We start from the raw sequence: 16,786 nt of genomic DNA, 5'->3' as shown, positions 1-16,786 counted from the left end.
TTCAAGTTTAAATCAAAAGATATGTTAAATTTTATTATTCAGCTTTGCGTATATTGCCTAGCTATAGTTGAATTTTCGGAAAAAAATATTGGTCTAACCAGCGAGATCTAAAATGGATTTAGTAGATACACGTCTACTGTAATACGCCTTCGCCCAAGCAAAATAAATTTTCTGCCTTTCATTTTTCCTTTTTATAAATTTATAAATTTTAAAATCCAAGCCTGAGAAAGTAGCTAAAAATTTAGAACCATATAGGTTGGCAGAGCGATTTTTTTTGTGTCGGTAAAAATCGATATTTTAGTACATATTTGTTTCATCTCTTGCATACGACCGTAAGAACATCGCCGGTGTAGTCGCAATTACTTTATTGGTTTAGACGTCTATTCACCCAATCTTGTATTAAAAGATTCTGACAGAACACCATGCTCAAGCTGAAACTGGAAGCTCTGGGTCATCCAACTCCCAGCGATGTGGCGCTGAGCGGTGAGTGTATTTTTTTGTCTTACATTGTGCTATTCAACTTAAACTCCACCCACGCAGACCGCAAGGAATTCGCCAGTACAATCCTTTGGGTGGAGGATCAGAAAATCCGACTTTACACCATTGAGGATCGCGAAAAGCTGCGCAACATAGACAATCCCACAATGTGGGAGGAGGGGTACCTAAAATACTGTGCGGACCTTAACATGCCTCCCTTGGAAACCCAACAAGAGCAGCTGGCCTGGATTCTCAGTCACGCCGTGCGCCTCGAGTTCCTGGATGATCCCGCTCAGTTTAGTGCGATTAACAGCAAACAGGGTCCACCCCAAAGTAATGGCAAACAGACGAGCCAGAAAGTGGTGTCGATTTTCGACGGAAAGATTAATGGTGAGCTTTAAAGGATTTTATTTAAAGAAAACCTGTGAAATCTAATTTTCTTTAAAACAAACAAACTCAAACATAATAAACCTGCGTTCTATCAACAGTGCAGGACAAGGCGTTCGTTGATGGAGTACGGCTGCTGGCGAGCAAACTGAATGTTCCGCACCATCCAAATCACCTTTTACAACTGGAGGCGGTCGCCCGCGTTGTCCACGAACGCCTTTCACCCGCCGCCAAAGGACGGAAGCCAATTGCGGGTACACCCTTTCCCTTCGACAAGGGAAACGACGTGGTCTCATCCAACGATCCTGCCCTGGATCTGCCCATGCGCATTCTGCGCCTTCTCCAGATTCAGAGTCTTCGCCAGCTTCAGACACACATCAACGAGACGATTGTAGCGGTGCAAAACATTACGGCCAATCCTAAGACTGATACTAAGTTGGGCAAGGTGGGCCGCTAGGGAGTTTAAACACGGAAGAAAACAATTGTTAATGAAATTCTACTCAAGAACTTTGCCTTGTTACTTTGCATTCACCAAATCAGTAAAAAAATCATAAGATCAACAAGAGTCAAAGAACAAGAGAAGAATTATAAGAGCTTCAAAAAAAATAGTTTACAATTATAAAAAAAAAATACATTTAAGATTGTCATAAACAACGTAGTACAGGTGCAATTTTGAAAATTTCACGATCGATATAGGCCTACACGAACATTTGACTTTTTTTTTTATCTTATTCATTAATTATTTATTAACGAGAATTAAACGCCAATAGTCAACCAAATGTAGGCATATTTAAATAATCCAAAATCCAACAAACCTTAGTTCCTTTTTAGTGGTTTAAGGAGGATTATTAGCAAGCTCAAATATACAAAATAAATCGTCAACAATTTGTCAGAAAATACATACAAGTTTATATAGCTAATGAGTTAATGATAAACAAAAAAAATGAGTTGATTTAACGCCTGGCGAAAAACTGGTGTTCACCGGTAGGCTTTAAAGTCTTGGTTTCCACTTCCTTCGGTTCCTCCGCGGTGGCCTTCAGGAAATTTGCATCTGCCAGGCGGGCCACGCCCAGGAAGCCAACGGCTGCGGAGGAAGGAGGTTTATAGAAAACCGGATTATTGATGTCAACTAAAGCTTACCTGCTGCTAAGCTCTTCATGGTGTAACTCTCCAATTTTGGACGCGTCTTCGATTGCGCTAGCAGAAATGCTCCGATTCCAAGGAGACCGAACCCACTCACCAAACGACAGGCCAAACAATCAACTTGGTTCGAAACGTTGTCCTTGTACCAAAAAGACAATCTACCGATCATTTCGAATAATAATTTTAAAAGATTTTACAATTTGCAAAAAACAGCACTTTTGTTATCGATATCGTATTTTGACTAGGCACTGCCAACCTGTTTTGTCTTTATTAAAATATTGTTTGACAAGAATACATTTAAAATATATATGACATCTTTAAAATTGAAAACTTAGCTGTCTTTAAAGTAGAATATCCCTTTTATAGCTTCAAAATAAATTGAGCTCCTCAATAATTATGGCAACTACTTGTGGTTTTTTGTTATCGATTAACAGCTGATAACTTTTAAAACGAGTTGAATCTATTTATTTATTTTCGCTTTTGCAAAAATGGACTTTCAGCGAAATGACGCTATGCTTATGGAGATTCTGCAGGATCGAAAGACTATTACTGGATTCCTGGACTCCATTTTCGGGTTTCTGAGGCGCAAGTAAAAACTATTATCAAAAAAATCTGCCGCTGTACTTTTAAAAAAGGGAACTGTTTTGTTTCAGCACCGATTTTTATCACACAAAACGCAATGAATCAGATAAAATAGGCTTCCCCAAGGGTGTCAGGGATCAGATTCTATATGGTGCCATGCAACGCTACGATCCTGATTGCTGCCTGCAAACAATGACCGCTGAGGGTGGTGCTCTAGAAGATGATGGTGAAACTGCTCCACCTGCCATCGAAGAAATTATTCTAGATAGTGAAAATTCCGTTCAAAACGAAGTAGAGAGCTCAAGCAAGAATCCCACATCGCAAAAACCCAGGGAAGAGACCAAATTCTCCCCCAGCGACTACAAAAATGGAGCTGTTTTTGAAAACCATTGCTGGTCGCAGACCCTCAAAGATATGGAGGTACACATTGGCCTTCCAGAGGGTCTGCAAGCAGCTAAAAGCCTCATAATAATAATAAAAGCGCAATACATTAAAGTGAGCAGCAAACTAAACCCAGAGATTATAATAGTCGAAGGAAATCTCAGCCAACGAATCAAACACAACGAGGCGGTGTGGACTATTGATCAGAACCGATTGCTAATAAGTTGTGGTAAGTTACTTAATCTACAAATAGCCAAAGAATTAAATTTAATCTTTGTATGTCACTCTGCAGATAAATTTAAAGAGCTCTGGTGGGACCGACTTTTTGACGGGGATCCAGAAATAGACCCCAAAAAAATTGAGTGCGAGCGGTATTTAGGTGATTTACCGGAGGAAACCCAAGCCACCATTGAAAAACTAAGGGTACAACAAATGGCCTTAGATAGGGAGCAAAATGAATTTCAGACAACGAACCCCGAAAATGTAAAAACCCTTGATCGTTTGAGAACTGCTTGGGACGCTGAAGGATCACCATTTAAAGGACAGCCTTTTGACCCTTCAGTAATCAGAATGAGTTAGTTTTTGTATAAAACCAATCTTAGAGGTATTCAACATGTATAGCGTTGAGGAGAAGAAAGAACTTCAAGCGGTTCAATTATTTCATATGCAAATAAAAATTTATCAACCGTTTTTGTGGTAACCGACAATAGATTTAAATTTTCTGCAATTCCCACTTTTTTGTGGCTCTTTAATATATTAAAAAATGCGTTTTTCATAAAACTGTTAGTAAAATCTTATTTAATACAAGCTCGTGTCAAACTACAATTAAATCTTAGTGAGAATATACATAGAGATTAAGTTTACTGAGCCTTTAGTTCGAACTTCTTTCGCTGCAGTTGTACCTTCTGGTAGGCCACATCCTTGTGATCCGTTGACCAGGCCAGGTACATATAGGTGGTCAGGAGCAGCGCCATTACTAGTCGATCCAGGCTCATTACGTTGGTGGCGAACAAAATGACAGTCAGGCCCACAAACGAAGGATGTCTCACATGGGCATACAGATTGCGCAATTCCGCGGACTTGTAACTGATGGGCGGTCTATAGGCCTTAAGATCGTAGTAGGCCTGCTTCACGCCCAACAGCTCTGGGAGATCCATTACCAAACTGCCACCAAAGATCACAACCCAACATAATCCGTGTGTAATCACAAAGGTCCACCACAGAGGAGCACTCTCGTCAACGTCAATTTGCCATAGTACAATTGACTGTGCAGGTAGCCAATTCAGGATCAAATACTGAAATATCCACAGATAAAGTAATGAGCTATTTTCGTTTTTTTCATTGGTATACAAACATGTAAACAAATTGATGACGTCAGGCTATAAATAGTACGCTCTGCCCCCGACAAACCCAAGTTAGCCAAAAGTTTCTTGACCAATGCTGACTTAAGGAAGCTGTGCTGGAAGATGAATCCCGACAGGTAGAGTGTGTCAAACACCACGGGCCCATAGGCGGTCTCCAAACGGGACTTGTTGTCCAGTAAATTGAAAATCCAGGTGTGCGCCCTCGAAATGGAGCGGGGTGTCGAGAGAAACAGCATGAGGCGTCCCACAACGTACAAGGAGTACGCAAAGGTGGCTAATGACAATAGGAGCACTATAGACTTTCCAAACGAGGCCATGTTTGTCACGAAAACCGGGAAAAACTATATATTATGAGAAAAAAAACAAACAAACCAGTCAATGTTTAAGCAGAGGGTTTATCGATGTGACCATTTCGTGAAAAACAGCGACTGTAGGCACATCGGTTTTGCGTTCAGAACATCATTAATTTTTAAAAAAGGATTTTGAGGATTCAGCCTTAAAAGTTCGGTTTTAAGATCTTTTTCAACTTCCATAACTGAGAACCGGGTTATTGCTTAGTCGATTCTTTAAATCATAAACATTTCCATTTTCAAAAAGTATTTCACGTTTAGTAAAAAGCACTTAAATACATTTCAAAATACTATCGATATGCAAAAAATATCTTGATAACATTTTTAGTATCGTCGATATGTCGATATTTTGATATTTTACTGCTCTATTCGCAACGGTCACTCTGTTTGTAAATGTTTCAATTTTCCCACTAAACCACTAAAGTAAGTCGCTGAAAAGTCGAAAGTTGAGAGAAGTCTAAACCCTAGTTGCAAGTAAGGAAAAGTGTGTTAAAACCGCAGAAGGCTCAAAAATGTTATGAAAAACTGTGGACGCGACAACGCTACACACACAGGGACATACTCCGGCACACACATACACAAGTGGCTTGCAAATGGCGGATGCGTTTCCAGCAAAAAAAAAGGAAAAAAGATAGACTGCATTGTAAATGTGAAATGTTGTGAAAATTGTTGACGTTGCAAGTGCTTAAAATCGGCAGAAAAACCGTTAGAGAGACAGGTAGAAAGAAAGGGAGAGCAGTGTATGTGTGCAAGTGCAGTGCGACGCCCTTTTGTCTTGAGAGGAAAAAGGAAGCCACGACTATTTATCGGTGTGCAATTATTCAAGCTGCCAATTAGCGGCCGACATACTTTCACTGCTTCTTATTGCTTAATTATGAGCAAAAGGGACAGCTGACTTATTTGATTTGCCAAAAATCTCGGGCGCCGTCGTCTGGCCGTCTCCCCGCCACCCCACTTGTCCTTCTCTTCTTCGTTATTTAGCGATTTTATCAAAGAAAAAGACAAGAAGTGAGCAAAATTGATGCGCTGACCTCACCACACACACATATGCGGGCTTATCACAGGAAAGAGAGTTTAAGAGAGGGGTGGGGAGACTTGAAATGAGAGCGGGGGAGCAGCGAAAGAGAGCGGCTTGTGCAGTCCAATAAATCATAGACTCAAAAACGTTCTTTGTCATCGGGGAAAACCAATTGATAATCAACAAATGTTGTATACGTCAGCAATCAATAATCATTAACCGTCAGCTTCAGACAAATATCAATTTGCCTATTTATAGCCTTTGTGAGTCACTCCGGTTTAATACAACCTTCCATCTGTGGACCAAAAATTAGGGAAACGAACTTGGAACTTGACGTTCCCACGCAAAAATAAAAAGAACACACAGAAAAATATGCCACGCTCTCTTTCGCACAGAAAAAAATAAAACGACGTTGCATGTTGCATAAATATTACAGGAGATAGAAAAATAGGGAGCAATGCTTTCTAAAATTAAAACACTTGAGCCGCTGAAAATAGCAGAGACTAAAAAAATGAATTTATGAATAAATGAAAGAAAAATAATGAATGACTGCGAGTACGCTCTCGCTGGTTGCGGCACAGAGAGTAAGACAAGCACTTGCACCGTTATCAGTGATGCTGGCTTATAATAAGTGCAAATAAGTGTACATTTGTTTAAAAATGATTTAAAGTAAAATAGAATTTGATTTAAACGAAACTGAAAAAGTATGCAAAGACTTATCAATACAATTGTAACAAATTTTCTTATTAGATTCAGTTTCAGAAACTTTCGGCTTATAAAACTCTTCTTAAGGTAATGCCTGTAAACCAATAGTTGTTGACAATTAACGATGATATTCACTTAGTTTCACAAATCCCACAATTTTGGTGTCAAAAAGCTTTAATGGAAGCCGGTACTTGGGCGTATACTTGACCCACAAACATTCTGCTTCAATAAACCTGAAAAAGGCCAGTTTCTCATTTCTGACCGGTGTTCACCGACAGGAGAGAAATTCCATGTGCCACCAAGTGCGAATGTGTGAGTGCACGGCAGGCTGGCAGCTAATTGAACGCTATGTGAGAGGGGTAGACGAAACAACGGCACAGAAAGATAGAAGGAAAAACGGGAAAATTAGGCCAACTGTGCAGTTCGATGCCAGTTTGTCCGTTTGTCAGTTGGTTGAAACGAGGCCGAGCAGCCAGCGTGTTTTGCATGCTCCCCGACCATAATACATAATTATTTATAGATGACCATAATGATAATTGGCAGAAAGATTTCGACTTTCACACACTCAAACGTACACATACACCCCCCAGACGCTAGCAAGTCACTCACACACGGGCGGTTTTCTTCCGGTTGATGACCTTTACCGGCGTTTTTATTGTGCTTCTCTTTTTGGCTCTCTTCTGCCTCTTCTTTCTCTGTGTTACGCCCGGAATCCGCTGTCCGGACTTACTCTACTTACTTTCCGTTAAATGCCATCGATTTGTTTGACGGAAACCCGTTCTTATAGTCATTAAATATTAATTGAACTTTGTGAAGCGCAAATATGTACATACACGTTGATATTTGAACAGTTCACCCATTCCGATCCCAGAAAAAGAAAGCCTGCTTCATAAGCAAATCGGCAAACAAAAATACATTGTTGGGTAAATAATGTCGAAGGGGAGTTGTAAATTCCTCAAGAAGTTACAGTAAAGTTTTCAAAGTTGCACTGGCCAACAAAATGAGCCAAACTCTGTCTAAATAACTAATAAGAGAAAAAAATATATCTCCAATATACATACATACACACTCTTTTTGAATCTTTAAGTTTTTTTGTGTTTTAGTAAAGTTTAGATAATGAAATAATATTTTGCTACAATTCAAATTTTTATTGGAAGTCATGCTGCATTTGTAATTAGTTTTCTGCACAATATCACGTACCGCATTGCTTTAAAGGCCCTTTGTCAATTTTCGATGTGGATAAAAACCGAAACACAGTCAGAATCTTTTAGCCAGAAACATGACGTGAGCAAGCAAAGCAAACGGAATAAAAAGTAAAAAATAAAAAAAAAGAAATACCCGACCTGCCAGATATCGCAGCCGTAGAGAGCAACAACCTTGAATTGAAATTTTTGCAATTTGTGAATTCTTCTACAGAGCTCGTGGAGCCAGCGAAATTTCAAGTTCTGTTCTAACTGTTCGTGGTGGGAGAAAAAAGAGAAACAGTGGTGGTGAGCCCACTGACAGAGAATAAGCATAGCACACGGCGAATAAAAGAGCCAGTTGAACTTTCAATTTTATTTCATTGGATCTTAAAACAAAGAATATTCGTGTTCGAAACAACTTATTAAAAGACCTGCCAAAACACAACCCGTAAATTGTTGGTGTGCAAGAAAGTGTTCAGTATTGGATGCGTAAGGATTTTTTAAGAAATTATAATCCATATTTTGAACTTCTTATATAGATCAAGGTCACCGTAAGATTGAGAAACAAAGGTTTTTCTTGGTTTTATTTTCATAAATGTAAATTAATGGAAACAATCCGAAGCAAAAAAAATCTAATCGATTATAAAATTTGTTTAGGTGTACAGAATGGGAGAGCCAAAGAGAGATCGCGATTTGTGAGCCCAGCTCTACCGTGAATCTTTTCATTCGAATTTTGCCATTCGCATCGTGTTAGCCAAAGAGAACCGCGGAGTTTGACGGAAAAGATTACCATTGCAAAGTTTTTTTCAGTGAGAGATTCAACAAATTTGCATACGTGTGCGTCAGAATCTTGACTTTGTGCGTTATTTTAAACTGTTGTTCTTCTTTTTTTTTTTGATTTGTCTTGTGTGTTTTTTTAATCTGCGTCAACACCTTTGGGTGCAGAAACTTTCGTTCAAGGCTGCGACTGCACAGCAGCTGCTTCATAAGCTAATTTTATTCTGGTGTTCCCATCTCATCTTCCTCCGGAATACATTTTTGGTCAGTACTTTGTGGGAATCGTTAATTCCAGCAGTGTTCTCTTATCGCCTTTCTTTACCAAATCAAATTCATTCAAGTGATCTCACTGCCTAAATTTAAAATTCATTTGCTCTGCGAGTTGGGCAAGCGGATGTCCACTGTTTAATATGGATTCCAGGAATATTGAGCCATTCAACAGTGCATTATATTATCTCAACCCAGCAAATAACAACAAAATTATCAACTGCGGACCGTTTTATTAATATCACGTCAAGCAAACACAACGATTGCAATAACAATTTAGTCATACAAAAAGAGAGTTTGTAGTGGTTTTTGTGTCATTCTCCGGCCGGTAAGCTGATAGGCACGTACAACTCAAACAAGTCGATTATATAGCATAATTGCTTTTGAACGTAGTGTCGTTGATCTGCCGTAAAATGGACATTTCTTTGGCATTTTTCGATTTTTGAGCCCCACGTCATCAGTTGGTGCTGCTAGCTAGCAAGCCGAAAGCTGATAATTTCAGTGGAGCTCTGAGAGAGAGCCACATTCTTAAATTCTGTTTGATAGCAAAAGTTTAGACGACTGACCCCAGAAACCATTTCTAACATTTCCACGCTTGAGATTATTTTTTGCTTGGTTGGTGCGTTTTTCAGTAGAGACCTAGACACTACGTGGCTATAATTACGGGTTTCCCCTTTTTATTGAAATTAGGTCTGTTGATTAATAATATCAGATTTTATTGTAATATTTAGACTGGATCGACAGTCTGGGTCTATTTACTTATTTTTTTTTTGTTTCTTGTAGAAGAAAATTAAATTGTGCAGGGATAACCTAAAAACAAAATAATTCGTAAAACTGGTTGTTTATTTTCCTGATTTTTGTGAAATTGAAATAAATCGCATTTGACTGTGTTCCAGGCTTTTCTGATTAATTAGACAACGTATTAATTAATGTATTCTTATCTAGTCAACAGTTTTCGCAAAGGAGATCCCTGAGAATAAACCACTGCTGAACCGGAAAGATATGCAAATATGGACTTCCACATACTGATCGTCATCGGTTGTGTGTTCAGCGCCTCGCTGCTCTCGTTCCTGTTCATCAACAAGATCTTCCGGCGCAAGACTTTCGAGGAGGTGGTGGCTGAGAAGCGCGCCCTGAGTGCCAATCTCTACAAGGCGGCCGGTGGAGCGGCAACCAAGAAGCCTAAGAAGAAGGAACTCAAGCGCGAGAAGAAGCAACGCCAGCGGGAACAGCAGCGGGATGCCAACAACGAACCGGAACCCGAGGAGCCCGAGGATTACTCCGATGGTCAGTCGGAGGGCCAGGGATCGGTTGCTGATGAGGAACCTGGGCTATCCAAGCAGCATGTTGAGTTTGAGCCCGATGCAGAGATCTTGAGCGAGCAGCGCCGACCCAGTAGCGTGGCCGAAAAGGAGAACCAACCATCGGTTGCTGGCAAAAAGGGCAAGAAGGATAAGCGCAACGGCGGCAACAACAAGACCGCTGGAATTCTGGTCAACAAGAACGAAACTGTGGCTATTAAGGCTCCAATCATTTCCGAAGAGACACCATCTTTAAATAACTTTGAGACCAAGGTACCTAAAGATGTCGTGGAACTAAAGAAGCAGGAGCAAAAGGAGCGCAAGGAGGACAACAACAATAAGCAGCAGTCACAGAAGAAGAACGGTGGTGGTAACGTGGCCAAAAAGGAGAAGCCAGCAGCTGCCGAAGCCGAGGCTCCCGTTGTGACCAAGCAGATCCTCAAGCAACAGCAACAGCAGCAGCAGCAGAATGGTTCGCCCAAAACACAGCACAACCAGGCCAACAATAAAACCAAGCAGCAGCAGCAAAACAAGAAACAAAACCAGAAGGAAACCCTTACCGCCAAGGACTTGGCTCAGGCTTTGGACAAATTGGCCGACCACCAAAATCAGACCATTGGCGTTAACGCTCTGATGAACGTGTTTTCCCGAGCCGAGCTAAACCGATCTGAGATCCAGATCCTCATCGACTACTTGCTAAACAAGCAGCAGGATATGCCCGCTTCGCATTCGGAATGGTCCGATGACATCTGCCAGAAGCTCAAGCGCCAGTTGGAGGAAAAGGAAAAGTTGCTGGCTGAGGAACAGGAGGCATCCATTGGCATTCAGGCTAAGCTGCGCGAGCTTCGTCAGGAGGTGAACACGGAACGCGCCCAGATGCATGCACGCATCCAGGCCTACAACGATAAGTTGCAGGGCAAGGAGCAGGAGCTGGCCGCCCTCAACCAGGAGTTGTCCAGTTTGAATGACAAACTGGCGCTCGAACGACAGCAGTTCCAAGTAGGATCAACTTCTTTACTACAGCTATCTTTACTTTAAGAATCTATAAAACAATATTTATAAGTATAATAAAAACTTAAATTTAATATACGTTCCCTCTATTTCAGACTCTCTTGAGGGAAAAGCAAGCCAACTCGCAGGATCTAGTGCAGTTGCAGCGTTTGCAGCAGGACCTCGCCCACAAGGAGAAATGCCTGGCGGACATGACAGCGTTCGTGAATGCTGAGACGCAGCAAAAGAACGAGGTGATCCAGCAGCAGGCGCAACAGTTGCAAGCCCTGGAGCTGCAACGCGACGAGCTGGAAGCTCGTCAAAACAACAGCATCTTCGAGCTAGAACAGCGCAAACAGCTTGAACAAGAAAACGCCGAGTTAAAGCAGGAGCTGTGTGCAGTCACGCAGGCGCAGTCTGAGCTGCAGCGTGTCCACGCCGCTGAGTTGCAGGAGCTGCGTCAGCAGTCATCCGCCCTGGAGGCCAGCAACCAGGCGCTCAGCCAACAGCTGACCCAAGCCGCTAGCAGCGCCGTTCAGGCCACGGCCGCCCAGTCGGAGCAGGCGCAGGTCCAGACCGAAACTTTGGCCAAGAAGCAGCAGGAGCTGAACGCGCTGCGATCGCAGGTTGGCTCGCTGACGGATGCCCAGGCCCAGCAACAGAAGCAGGCCACCGCGCTGCAGTCCCAGCTCCAAGAGGCGCAGCAACGCGCCGAGCTCCTCCAGGCTAAGGAACAGAAGCTTCAGCTGGAGCTTCAGGAGCAGCGGGAGAAAAATAATGTGAGTGAAGAAATTACTATAACTTAAAAGAACTATTATTGCCTTCTGAATTGCACTTAAGCTATAGTTTGTTTGACAAAAATACTTTCTATTTTGTTTGTGTTTTAATATAGTTTTCTAGTTATTCTCATTCTCATTTTATCAACCATTAAAAGAAAAGATTGGAAAGATAACATATAATTTTGAACATTTTTGGAATCATTGGCGAGTGGACCACTGTTTTTTTTTAAATAAAAATACTGATTAAGTTGTTTACAATTTCGTTCAAAAAAAGAAGAAAATTGCAATTGAAATCTTTTAAACTTCTATACTAGTTAAACTAATCTTTAGATCGCAGTGTCCACCGTATCAATCATGTGCATCTCTTTGTTTTTCTGCACCCTTTACTAATTGCCACGTATTTGTGTTTCGTCAGGACGTGCGTATGAAAAATTGGAAATTGATCGAAGCGTTGCAAAATGCCGAAGCATTAACAGCTAAGGCAACGGCTAAGACGAAAACAAATACAGCGCAATCCGTAGGCGTAAGTGCATGTTCTCTGCCATGTTCTTCTGCTTTCCTCTATGGTTTTAACTAAAACCGCCTTTAGATTAAATTTATAATTAAATATTTTTATCCTGTAATATTTGCAGCAACAACACAAAGAGCTGCAACAGCAGCAACAAAAGGTGGTAGCCGCAAATGGAGGCGGAAGTGCCAGCTCAGCAAAGAGCGAGCAGCAGAGGATCCGGGATCTTTACCAGCGCCTGTATCCCGATGCAGTGAAAGCGCAGTCGGGCAATGCCCTGCAGGCATCCTTCGACCAGTGGTTAGAACAGGTCCTTGCCACCCACGTCAAGCAGCAGCAGGATAAGCTGCGGCAGAAGATTGAGGCAGAGAAGCCTGAGAAACAGAGCAGCAGTAGTCATAAGTCCACACAATCAAACAACAGTAGCAGTAGCAACCACAATAGCACCCACAACAATATTAGTAGCAATAATAGTAGTTCGAATAGCCAATCCTCCTCCGCCGCCGAGCAGCAGGAGCTGCACAAACAGAACCTGCAGTTGCGCGAGTGCAACGACAAGCTCACCCAGCTGGTCACCAAGACGGTACGTGGCAAATTATCAATTTAAATTTACACCAAAATATTTAATGACATCATTTCGTGTTTACCTATTCCATAGACCAACACGCTGATGGATTTGGAGGAGCGTGCTCGTGAGCAGGACGAGCACTGGCGTGGCATCGTCGACCAGAAGGAGCAGCTGATCCTTACGCTGCAGCAGCACGCCTCCAACGGGGAACAGGTAAGATTTTTTACCATTAATGATCAATTACAAATTAAAGAATGGATCCCTTATTAAATTATAACATAGACGATGATAATATATTGATATAACATTTCCCAATTCCAGGACATTTAATGTCAAACAGAGGGAGATATATGAATGGGAAGAAGGAGGCCAACAACGACGATAAACTGACAAGTAACTGCAGAGTTTGTCCAACTTCCATAACAACAGCAACAGTAAAAAACCAACAACAATTCTAACAATCTATTAAGTTTAAAGTTAATGTAACAAGAGAAAGGCGAGAAAAATTAAGTAAACTTAAAGCATGACCCACAACAACAGCAACATTTAACATTTTATAGTAGCGAAATCCAACAATTACGAGAATAAAGAACTACGGAACGCTTTAAGAAATTATATACACATAACTAAAGCAAGATTATGATAACAATCGAAACTTGTGCAATGTTAAACGAAAAGAAAGGAAAAGCTAGAGAAGGAAAAGCCAGACTCTACAGATAGAAGTAGGCTATTTCCACCCATGCCCTCCCAAAAAATCAATCCCGAAAACAGTAACAAAATCCATTGCTGCTGCTACTTTCAACTTATTATTTATCCAATACTTCGCATGCGATTATTATTTTTTATGTTACACTTGCATTTAAAAACGCGCTATAACCCAATGTATATGTATCTTATGTTAGGCAAATGAATTTAAAACCATTCTACTTAGAAGGCAAATCCACACAAATAAATAAAAAGAAAAACAGTGTGATTTTATGTAATGTATTTGGGTCACTGTGAATTTTGAATGTTTTCCATAACTGTTTTCCGTTTCTATGTGCTTTTAATTAAACGCCGCGGAGCAGCGCAAAGTATTTAAACCCCAGAAAGAGTAAACGGCAGCAGCAACATTTAATTAAGCGTATATAAACAAGAAAATAACTATTTTTATATAAAACTGAATGAGAAACTATCTTATAAGTAAAGGCAAATTAAACACGAATGCTAAATAGCGATTAAATGTCGAGAACCTGTTGCATGCGACATATTGATAAATTAGGCAAACCAACAAATTCAAGCCCATCAGCAACCACAACAAACACAAAAGAATGAGCTATAGCTGCATAATAAGGATTTATGATGTTTAATTTACTATAAATGAGAATTAAATATATACACACACATATGAGAAAGACATTTGACCTTTGACATTTAATTAATAAATAGTTGAGCTTTCATGCTTAATTACTGGGTGCGGTTCTACTGGGTATCTGTAGATTCTGTAGCGGAATGATCATATGGAATGGATACTGCAGTAGTTCACTGCACGACGGTCGCTTCTTGGGATTCAGCTGAAGGCAGTTCTTGGCCATCTGTAAAATTATAGTTCATAAAGTTATTAAAACTAATACCTATAAAAGCCTTTTTGATTTTTGGTTTCAGTTTAAAAGTAGCATGTTTTTTGGAAGTTAAAACACATGATTTATAGAAGTTTTAATATATTAAGCTGTCATCCCTCCCAACTCACATGAACCAGCATAACAGGATAGTAGGGAGGAATGGCGGGAAACTCGATGCTGGTGCTGGGAGTTGCGATTGCACTCATCTTGGCATAGATGTTCCTTATGTGGCCAAAGGGCGTCTTTTGGTAGAGCAGCAGGTACAGAATGCAGCCTAGCGACCACACGTCCGACTTGGTCGAGATCTTGATTTTCGGCTGATTGGCTCCTCGCATAGGACTGTTGCCCGTGGAGGTGTCCGTTAATGCCTCCGGACTAATGTAGTTGAAGGTGCCCGCCTGCGAAAACTTGATGATGCTCGTTGAGTCCATTGAGATATTGCTGGCTATGCCAAAATCAATCAGCTTCAGTCGCCCGCTGACCATTAGAAAGTTCGCAGGCTTTAAATCAGAGTGAATGACTCCGTGCTGGTGGATGTAGTTGACCGCCTGCAGCATTTGGTACAGGATGTTCATGAGGCTGTATAGTGGCAGGTTGGTGGTGTAGCTTTGCAGTATCTTGTTCAGGTCGGAGTCACCCTTCTCCATAACCATGTACAGCTTGGATTCTTCGCGAACAAGTTGACTGGAATTTTATATTACAATCATATAAACAATTTAAAGTACAAAATATGAATAAAGAAATTGTAACTCACTAGTCGTAAAGCGCCACAACGCAGACGTTCCCCTGCAGCTTTGCCAGCAGTTTAGTTTCGTTGAGATAGCCCTGCACCACCTGTGGATCTGCCTGCAGATCGACCACCTTCAGTGCAAACTCATTTCCGGAATCCGACCGCCGTGCTAGAAAAACCGAGCTTGATCCACCGCAGCCCAGCTTCTTGGCAATCGTGTATTCATGGTTTTTGATTTTCAGTATATTTGAGGCTTTGGAGGTCGTTGGAGCCGATTCAGAATTTCCATTGGCTTCAGAAACAGGTAGCAACTCCTTGGTTTCAACGTTCTCCACTTTGGACAGCACATTATTTTTCTCTGACTCCTGGAAAACATTATCCAGTGACTTCTTGGACTGATGGTGAGCCTTCGAAGGACCTGCCTTCGGCGGATCAGGAATATCCGGACTTTCGCTAATAGTGTCGCAAAGCGAGAAACTAATGCTATCGGAGGCAACGGGAGCAGCACGACTCACGGTCATGGGCGTTTGAAAGAGCACCTTCTGCGCGCGAAAGTCATTGGACACCCCACCTCGGCTTTTTGTGCCTAAAGTGGATCCAATGGTTCGCACTTGAGGTGTGATAAAGTCCGCATCCGGCTTTGGCTTGGGGCAGGTGGAGACTTCGTTGCGCAGTGGCGTTTCTGTGTCCAAAAGTGGCCGCCTTTCCGTAACAACTGGGATCGTGGGCGCCGGTTTTTTTGTCACCTTTTTTTCCGCGTCTGCAGCAGGTGATCCTTGGCTGCTGCAATTGATGCCCATATTGTTAAATTGACCCAAGAAGGATAGGTTCGTATCGGATTGCTTGAGTGGAGCTGCGGCGGATGAGCGTCGCGGGGAAATGTTGCCATTGCTATGTGTTAACTCTTGAGAGGGACTTAGTACGAAGGAATCATTTAGGATGGCACAGTTTAAATTGTGATTGCTCTTTATGTCTTCCTCCTCGCTGTCCGAATCCATCATCGTTAGCTCTGAGACTCGGCGAGGTCTGAAAATGATAAAGGGGTAGAAGCTGAATATGTATCTTTAACAAACATAAATATTGGTTCATTGCTCAATGGAATTATAGTCAATGTTTATAGGTTTTTTTTTTGTAAGAGATCGCTTTATTTTAAGTCAGCATTGCTTAAGGCGCATAACAGCATATAGGTAGGGAAGAATATTGAATAATTAATGCGGATAGGGTAAAACCCAAGTGGTTTTGGCTTAATAGAAGCCCTTGAAATGAAGGAGAATTTCGGAAGGATGTAAAGATGCAAGCAGTATGTGAGCAGGTGAAAAGTTTCAGAAAGAGAGCATTTCGCGAAGGATAAACCTGTCCTTACAGCACTTCCATAGGCAAGGGATGCGGCTCGTTTTCCTTGCCCCTCGCCTGAGTTGGAAAAGACGCCACCGGTTGAGGTTTCTTTTCTCCCGCCTTCGCTTGCCGCGATCGCTGCGGTCGGTACGGTGTATTAAAGTCGTCCTCCGAGTCGGAGTCCAGTCCAAGTGCCATCATATCCTTGGTGCGACGCGGCACAGGAGTAGTCATCTTGCAATCTGTTTTGTTCTACTCCACAGGCAGTTCAAAATCCTTTTTAAAATGCTATCTTTTTGTTTTCTTTTTTAAGTGTGGCCGGACTTTAAACTTTAAAAA

At 41.5% G+C, this 16,786-nt stretch overlaps 6 protein-coding genes across 8 annotated transcripts; 3 read left to right on the top strand and 3 right to left on the bottom strand.

The window, feature by feature from the left end:
- The first annotated feature begins 310 nt into the window (after window positions 1–310).
- On the top strand, window positions 311–1,763 carry LOC108092026 (RNA transcription, translation and transport factor protein). The gene is made up of 3 exons (XM_017191465.2): window positions 311–483; window positions 541–867; window positions 966–1,763. Exons 1-3 carry the CDS (start codon window positions 423–425, stop codon window positions 1,319–1,321), a joined length of 744 nt encoding a protein of 247 aa, XP_017046954.1. The 5' UTR covers window positions 311–422; the 3' UTR covers window positions 1,322–1,763.
- LOC108092027 lies at window positions 1,750–2,272 on the bottom strand. Its single transcript, XM_017191466.2, has 2 exons — window positions 2,005–2,272; window positions 1,750–1,948 (listed from the first exon to the last, which is right to left on the bottom strand). The coding sequence occupies exons 1-2, from the start codon at window positions 2,174–2,176 to the stop codon at window positions 1,818–1,820; spliced, it is 303 nt and encodes a 100-aa protein (XP_017046955.1). The 5' UTR covers window positions 2,177–2,272; the 3' UTR covers window positions 1,750–1,817.
- A 159-nt stretch (window positions 2,273–2,431) lies between these two features.
- On the top strand, window positions 2,432–3,677 carry LOC108092024 (nudC domain-containing protein 3). The gene is made up of 3 exons (XM_017191462.2): window positions 2,432–2,596; window positions 2,661–3,199; window positions 3,263–3,677. The coding sequence occupies exons 1-3, from the start codon at window positions 2,496–2,498 to the stop codon at window positions 3,547–3,549; spliced, it is 927 nt and encodes a 308-aa protein (XP_017046951.1). The 5' UTR covers window positions 2,432–2,495; the 3' UTR covers window positions 3,550–3,677.
- A 74-nt stretch (window positions 3,678–3,751) lies between these two features.
- LOC108092025 (nurim homolog) lies at window positions 3,752–4,779 on the bottom strand. The gene is made up of 2 exons (XM_017191463.2): window positions 4,325–4,779; window positions 3,752–4,265 (listed from the first exon to the last, which is right to left on the bottom strand). Exons 1-2 carry the CDS (start codon window positions 4,649–4,651, stop codon window positions 3,831–3,833), a joined length of 762 nt encoding a protein of 253 aa, XP_017046952.1. The 5' UTR covers window positions 4,652–4,779; the 3' UTR covers window positions 3,752–3,830.
- Window positions 4,780–5,014: 235 nt separating this feature from the next.
- On the top strand, window positions 5,015–13,754 carry LOC108092021 (putative uncharacterized protein DDB_G0271606). Of its 3 annotated transcripts, none has more exons than XM_017191458.2 (7): window positions 5,015–5,107; window positions 9,581–10,935; window positions 11,043–11,705; window positions 12,121–12,228; window positions 12,338–12,796; window positions 12,872–12,994; window positions 13,103–13,754. In XM_017191458.2, exons 2-7 carry the CDS (start codon window positions 9,646–9,648, stop codon window positions 13,109–13,111), a joined length of 2,652 nt encoding a protein of 883 aa, XP_017046947.1. In that variant the 5' UTR covers window positions 5,015–5,107; window positions 9,581–9,645; the 3' UTR covers window positions 13,112–13,754. The 3 variants fall into 3 exon arrangements, with proteins under 3 accessions (XP_017046947.1, XP_017046949.1, XP_017046948.1); XM_017191459.2 differs by having other exon boundaries at window positions 5,060–5,158; XM_017191460.2 differs by lacking the exon at window positions 12,121–12,228 and having other exon boundaries at window positions 5,016–5,107.
- Window positions 13,755–14,097: 343 nt separating this feature from the next.
- Window positions 14,098–16,760, bottom strand: LOC108092023 (serine/threonine-protein kinase mph1). Its single transcript, XM_017191461.1, has 4 exons — window positions 16,476–16,760; window positions 15,137–16,138; window positions 14,511–15,066; window positions 14,098–14,355 (listed from the first exon to the last, which is right to left on the bottom strand). Exons 1-4 carry the CDS (start codon window positions 16,679–16,681, stop codon window positions 14,224–14,226), a joined length of 1,896 nt encoding a protein of 631 aa, XP_017046950.1. The 5' UTR covers window positions 16,682–16,760; the 3' UTR covers window positions 14,098–14,223.
- Between the last annotated feature and the right edge of the window lie 26 nt (window positions 16,761–16,786).

Source organism: Drosophila ficusphila, unplaced genomic scaffold (assembly GCF_018152265.1).
Source record: "Drosophila ficusphila isolate 14025-0441.05 unplaced genomic scaffold, ASM1815226v1 contig_791, whole genome shotgun sequence".
NCBI lineage: Eukaryota > Metazoa > Arthropoda > Insecta > Diptera > Drosophilidae > Drosophila > Drosophila ficusphila.
This window is presented reverse-complemented; position numbering and strand designations above follow the sequence as displayed.

Bases quoted from the DNA above. Each gene is read 5' to 3' on its own strand.
- LOC108092026 (XM_017191465.2), top strand. From the start codon at position 423: ATGCTCAAGCTGAAACTGGAAGCTCTGGGTCATCCAACTCCCAGCGAT. The intron at 484-540 runs GTGAGTGTATTT...CCACCCACGCAG, and splicing joins CAGCGATGTGGCGCTGAGCG to ACCGCAAGGAATTCGCCAGT. The intron at 868-965 runs GTGAGCTTTAAA...TTCTATCAACAG, and splicing joins TTTCGACGGAAAGATTAATG to TGCAGGACAAGGCGTTCGTT.
- LOC108092027 (XM_017191466.2), bottom strand. From the start codon at position 2,176: ATGATCGGTAGATTGTCTTTTTGGTACAAGGACAACGTTTCGAACCAA. The intron at 1,949-2,004 runs GTAAGCTTTAGT...CTTCCTCCGCAG, and splicing joins CATGAAGAGCTTAGCAGCAG to CCGTTGGCTTCCTGGGCGTG.
- LOC108092024 (XM_017191462.2), top strand. From the start codon at position 2,496: ATGGACTTTCAGCGAAATGACGCTATGCTTATGGAGATTCTGCAGGAT. The intron at 2,597-2,660 runs GTAAAAACTATT...GTTTTGTTTCAG, and splicing joins TTCGGGTTTCTGAGGCGCAA to CACCGATTTTTATCACACAA. The intron at 3,200-3,262 runs GTAAGTTACTTA...GTCACTCTGCAG, and splicing joins CCGATTGCTAATAAGTTGTG to ATAAATTTAAAGAGCTCTGG.
- LOC108092025 (XM_017191463.2), bottom strand. From the start codon at position 4,651: ATGGCCTCGTTTGGAAAGTCTATAGTGCTCCTATTGTCATTAGCCACC. The intron at 4,266-4,324 runs GTTTGTATACCA...TGGATATTTCAG, and splicing joins CGTCATCAATTTGTTTACAT to TATTTGATCCTGAATTGGCT.
- LOC108092021 (XM_017191458.2), top strand. From the start codon at position 9,646: ATGGACTTCCACATACTGATCGTCATCGGTTGTGTGTTCAGCGCCTCG. The intron at 10,936-11,042 runs GTAGGATCAACT...CCTCTATTTCAG, and splicing joins TCGAACGACAGCAGTTCCAA to ACTCTCTTGAGGGAAAAGCA. The intron at 12,229-12,337 runs GTAAGTGCATGT...TAATATTTGCAG, and splicing joins ATACAGCGCAATCCGTAGGC to CAACAACACAAAGAGCTGCA.
- LOC108092023 (XM_017191461.1), bottom strand. From the start codon at position 16,681: ATGACTACTCCTGTGCCGCGTCGCACCAAGGATATGATGGCACTTGGA. The intron at 16,139-16,475 runs GTAAGGACAGGT...TATCATTTTCAG, and splicing joins CCCTTGCCTATGGAAGTGCT to ACCTCGCCGAGTCTCAGAGC. The intron at 15,067-15,136 runs GTGAGTTACAAT...ATAAAATTCCAG, and splicing joins GTTGTGGCGCTTTACGACTA to TCAACTTGTTCGCGAAGAAT.